Below are 5,738 nucleotides of genomic sequence, written 5' to 3' on the forward strand. Positions count from 1 at the left end.
TTATACCTTAGCCAGTTAATTTAGTTGCAATTCTAAACTTATTAGTTATAGAATATGTGGATTAATTAGTATAGTTTACCCTTTTAGCATATGATAGTTTGGTTTAAATTGAAAATAAAAAGGAAGTAAACTAGAGACTTTAACATAATCAAAAACAATCCACACACCTTGTATATATAGCATTACATGTTAGTTAGTTAACAACATTTCATCAAGGAACAACACTAAAACTTTAAAGGCACCCTAAGATTTACATTGAGAATAATGGGAGCTCTTAATTTCTACTTGCATGACATGTATAACTGATATATGATTTTTGAGTTAGAGAACACATAGCCTGTGAGTTTTGAGCTTAATTGTATGGTTACATTCAAACCATAATTTTTATTCCTGTGTGTTTTGCCCTTCTTTTTCATTCTGGTGTTCTTTACTTTGTTTTAATCTATATGTCCAATTATAGAGTATAGATACGTACTAAGAGATGATTGAGGCCATCATTTGAATTTTTCTTCACTTATCCCAAATTAGCCTACCTTTTACATCACCCTTGTTAGCCCCCTTGAGCTTTTTAATCCCCTCTTGTTCTATAAACTACATTAATAGCCTTAAGCAGAAAAACAAAATAAAAACCCCAAGTTGAATCATTGGTTAGCTTAAGATAGAAATTGTGTATTGTTTAAGTGTGGGGAGCTTTATGGGAACATGGATGATAGAAACAAAGGTAGAAAGTTAAAAAGAATAAAGATGTTTCAAAATAAAAATTTGGGAAGCATGCTCATGTGAAATCAAAACAATTAAATTACCATGTGCATTAAAAAAAATATTTTCGGTATTTAATTAAGGGGATGCAAAAAATTTCCCAATTGCAAAAATAAAAAGAATCAATGCACATGGGATAAAATTAAAGTTAATGCATGAGCTTGCAATACAAAGTGAGAAAATTTGGGCAAATAGGTTAAGAAACTTTGATTTATAAAATATGTATGTTAGGTGAGATCTTAGACTAATCAAGGATTCACTTATTAGCTCACTTAGCCTTATACATATACCTTTACCTTTACCTTGGCCCCATTACAACCTTGAAAAAGACCTCATGACTTTTGTATGCCCATATCCTATAATTGTTGATTGGTTAGATGAAGAACAAAGTTATAGAAAGTAAGGATAAAAAGAAGAATAGAGTGATTAACCCAATAAATACTGAGTGACTAGAGAGTAAACACAAAATCCAGTGAGGGTTCAATAGCTCATCACCATATATCTCTGCTTGAATTGTTAATTGTCTTGCAAGTTTGTAAAATATTTTTACCCATCTCAATTGTAAAAGTGCTTTAACATTATCTATGGGTTTGGCTATGCATATATGATTCCTTGAGAATGTGAATTAATTTAACTACATGTAAGTTTTATATACAAGTGAATAACAATTAGAATTTCATGATTCATTTAGGTAGTTTGCATTTAGAATAGATTGCATCGCATGAGATTCCACCACTTTAACCTTACCTTACTCTTTATCTTGGATTTAGCATGAGGACATGCTATTGTTTAAGTGTGGGGAGGTTGATAAACCCATATTTTATGATATATATTGTGCTCAATTTAAGTGATTTATTCAACCCTTCACCCACTTATTCATGTAAATTGCATGGATTCACTTTTCCTTCCTTATTATGTGATATATGCGAAATGCATGTTTCCTATGCTTTGAAATTATTTATTTTAATTGCTCTTTATTACCATTTGATGCCGTGATCTGTGTGTTGAGAAGTTTCAGATCTTCTAAGAAAGGAATGACTTAAAGGATGGAAAGGAAACATAAAAAAATGGAAAGAAAGCACAAAATAGAGTTTTTGAAGAAGCTGGCAGCGACGCGAACGCGTGACTGACGCGGACGCGCTCCATGAGCGGAACACAGATGACGCGTATGCGTGACCGAAGCGAACGCGTGATAAGAAAAACTCCAGATGACGCGACCGCGTGACCCACGCACCAGAAATTATAGAACATACTCCCAGTGATTTCTGAAATCCTTTTTGGCCCAGATCCAAGTCCAGAAGGCACATATTAGAGGTTATAAAGTTGGGGAATGCATCCATTCATTATCATGCTTGGAATTATTCACTTTTCATAGTTTAGATGTAGTTTTTAGAGAGAGAGGTTCTCTCCTCTCTCTTATGTTTTTAGGATTAGGATTCCTCTTAAAGGATTTAGAATTTCAACTCTTCATCAGGTTCAATATTCCTTTTACTTTATATTTTTCTTTTACTTTCAGATATTTTAATGCTATCCTTTAATTACTTATGTTGCCAAATTTGCTTATGAACTCTTTATGTTTAAATTGATTTTCTCTTATTAATGCAGTTGAGGTATTTTAGATCATTGATTCTTATTTAGCTTTTTATGTTATTGGCTTTAATTGATTAACTGGAAGCTCTTGAGTTATCAACTATCCGTGATTGGTTGTTATGTCGGCTAAATTGACTGGTATTCCACTAACTCTAGTCTTTACTTAGGAGTCGGCTAAGACTTGGGAATCTAACTAATTAGTTCACTTGACTTTCCCTTGCTTTCATAAGGGTTAACTAAGTGGGATTAACTTCCATTCTCATAGGAAGTAACTAGGATAGGACTTCCTAATTTTCATATCTTGCCAAGAGTTTATTTTACAGTTATTTATTTATTTTATTTGTCATTTAAATTACTTGTTCCTTACTTTCAAAACCCCCAATTTACAAAACTCATAACCAATAATAAGAACATACCTCCCTGCAGTTCCTTGAGAAGACGACCCGAGGTTTAAATACTTCGGTTATCAATTTTAAAGGAGTTTGTTACTTGTGACAACCAAAACTTTTGTAAGGTTGATTGCTTGGTTTAGAAACTATACTTGCAACGAGAATTTATTCTGAATTCTAAATCGTCAATCTTCAGTTCTTCAATGGTCGATAAACCACGCTCAATTTTTGGATCTGGAGCAGGTTTCACTGGACCAGAACTACATTCGCTAGATCCAAGAGTCGGCTGTGCTATTTTTCTGGGCTTTCACCACCATGTTACCTTAGATCAGGGATGAAGGAGAAGTTGAAGATCTGGAGATCCTTCCAGAGGTGGCGCCACCTGTGGGACAGGATGCAGGTTTTGACAGAGGTACTTGTTGGGAGGAAGGAGAGGATGTGGCAGAGGATAGAGTTTGGTAGGCTGCTGATGATCCCATCGTCTGGCTTGCAAAGAGGACTTGTATCGGCCATGGGCGGGTAGGGGAGAAGTTCTTGCTTCAATGCTTTGAGGGGATGGCAATTTGGGTTTTTAATAAGGGTTAATACTCAAAATCGTCCCAGAAAGGTCACACGTAATTATTTTTTAATCAAATTAGTCCCTAAATGAATATTTTTAAATCACGTTCGTCCTTTCGTTAACCTCGTGACACTGCCGTTAAAAATCTGCTGACCTGGAATGTGAGCTGGCAATACGAGTAACACCTAGCATGATGTGTGTGTTGCTGAGGAGATATGTTTAGGGTTATATATCAATTTAGTCCCTAAGTCTCAAATAAATAAACCCTAATTCCCATCTTCCCACGAACATGAATGCCTTGCTTGAGTGTTGTCGCAGATCCAGCAGCTGTTGAGGGAGGAGGAAGTCGATTTCGGTGCCATGATGGGGAGCGAAAGTGGAGGTCCCGGTGGTGGGTTACCGTTGCACTCACATGGTAGCTATGCTTCGAGCTCGTCCATGCGAAGAAGAAGGAAAAACGATGAGGAAACCTGTTTCTGCTATTTAAAAACTTTGATTAAGAAATATGGGACATCACAGAATCCAAATAGGTTGTTTCATACTTGTCCAAGATATTGGGTGAGTTTAATTTTGTATGAATGATAGCATCATCTTGGCTTTCACTCTTTATGTGGGGTTAACAATTTTATTCAATGTTTTCAAAAAGGGAGCCATTGCAAATTTTTTAAATGGGTCGAGGAAAATGAACATGTAGCTGTTGCAGAAGGTCCAAAGGGAGTCCCAGAAACTGATGGAGAACTGGAGATTGAGTATAAAGATTGGAAGGTTAAATTAGCATGGAGAATAGGTAGTTTAGAAGCAAAAGTCAGAGTACTCAGAATGTTAATGTGTTTCCTATTCATTGGTTTGATAATGTTCATCTTAGTAGGAGCTTTACTTTGCATGTCATATATGTACAAGTAAGAGATAGTGAATGTGATATGGTGGTGTGATTTAGGGTTTTGGTTTTTTTGTTTCCAGTTATCATGGCTAAACTATTGTAAACTGAAAGCAAAGCTTATAAATGGCAACTTGGATTTTGAGTACACCTGTGAAGGAAATATATATATGCATCACTCACACTGTCATATGTAAAGAAGTAAATGACAAATCAGAGACATAAAAAGATAATAAAATTCCTAAACTTCCTTAATATAAAGTCTTAATATAAAGTTGCCAACATTGTGTTTGTCACCACAAAAGATAGTAAAGTTTCTAAAAGTGATTCCTCAGAAACACTGCATACCAAGGCAAAACATGCATCCAAAATAAAGGCCTTACAAAATAGTGAGACTTGATAGTGTTTAAAACCATGATATCTTTCCTAATCTATAGCCTTATAAAAAAAGCATATGTTCCAATAATGGTCTTCAGATAGCATTATCTTTCTTCCTTGGCCGTTTGAACCCTGGAGTCGGCACAAAGGTCATGAGACTTGCAAGCTTCTTGGTTGTCGTAGCACTAGATCCTTTGTTTGTTCCAGCAGAAATTGGAATTGTTGCAGTTGTTGCAGCAGGTTGGAGAGAGATAGCCCCTTTTTCCTTTTCCCTTGGAAACATGAAGCTTGGGTGGTCTTCTTCTCACCTTAGCCTGCATGACATATGAAGTAAATACATGAATAGACAACCACAAATTCAAGTATATGAAAATAAAAATAAAGTAATTAATCAAACCGCTACAGCTTCAGTGGGTGGTGACGGTTGTGTTTCTTGGGTTGTTGAGATTCCTTCCGGTTGGTTCAGGACTATCTGTGAGGCTGCAGTCGATCGTAATGGTGGTGGAGAAACAGACACTGGAACAGGGTTAACTGGGGTAACATGAGCAGCATCATTTGGGAGTCATTTGGAGCATCTGTGTTAGGATCAACAACTGCAAGTTGCAGTTGCATTAACCTTGCTTCTTCTTCAGCATCAGCTTGTTTCTTCAGTTTGCATGTTCTTTTGTTGTGTCCAATCTCACCACAAAACATACATCGAATGGGATTATATTTTCTCTTCATCCTTGTATTGGAACCAGAGCCTCCTTCATCTTTGTCTTTTCTTCTGTTCTTTATGGGTCTACCTGCTTTGGGCTTAATTAGAGGGGGGACTGGTGCAGGTGAACCTTTTTTTTTTTTTTTTTCATAAGTCTTGGCCTTTGATTGGGTTAACATGGAAAGCGTATGTTTTTCAGTATGATTCCATGGTTAACCACTCATGGCAGTAATCCTCAGCCCTCTTATCATTCTTTTCTTGTATACATGATATGGCATACATACAAGGCATACCTGTGCATGTAGTTATATTTTCAGACCAATTTGTATTATTAATATTGTACATTTACATAAAGATTGAGAAAAAATACATGTCAGTTGCCAAAATCTACATGTACAAGTACGCTTTCCTAAGTCAACAACTATTGTACTTGGCCAGCCTTGAACCTCGCATAAGTCCTCATTCTGATCACCACTCCATTGTGGGGAC

At 36.1% G+C, this 5,738-nt stretch overlaps 1 protein-coding gene across 1 annotated transcript; it reads left to right on the top strand.

The window, feature by feature from the left end:
• Positions 1 to 3,072: 3,072 nt before the first annotated feature.
• LOC148579476 (uncharacterized) lies at positions 3,073 to 4,200 on the top strand. Its single transcript, XM_088490339.1, has 3 exons — positions 3,073 to 3,150; positions 3,616 to 3,851; positions 3,936 to 4,200. The coding sequence occupies exons 1-3, from the start codon at positions 3,073 to 3,075 to the stop codon at positions 4,198 to 4,200; spliced, it is 579 nt and encodes a 192-aa protein (XP_088346465.1).
• The last annotated feature ends 1,538 nt before the right edge of the window (positions 4,201 to 5,738 follow it).

Source organism: Arachis ipaensis, chromosome B10 (assembly GCF_059453495.1).
Source record: "Arachis ipaensis isolate K30076 ecotype BB chromosome B10, ASM5945349v1, whole genome shotgun sequence".
In the NCBI taxonomy this organism is placed as follows: domain Eukaryota; kingdom Viridiplantae; phylum Streptophyta; class Magnoliopsida; order Fabales; family Fabaceae; genus Arachis; species Arachis ipaensis.

Excerpts from the sequence above, each read along its gene's own strand:
- LOC148579476 (XM_088490339.1), top strand. The coding sequence starts at position 3,073 with ATGAAGGAGAAGTTGAAGATCTGGAGATCCTTCCAGAGGTGGCGCCAC. Across the intron at positions 3,151-3,615 it reads GGATGCAGGTTTTGACAGAG|ATCCAGCAGCTGTTGAGGGA; the intron begins GTACTTGTTGGG and ends GTGTTGTCGCAG. Across the intron at positions 3,852-3,935 it reads TTTCATACTTGTCCAAGATA|TCAAAAAGGGAGCCATTGCA; the intron begins TTGGGTGAGTTT and ends TATTCAATGTTT.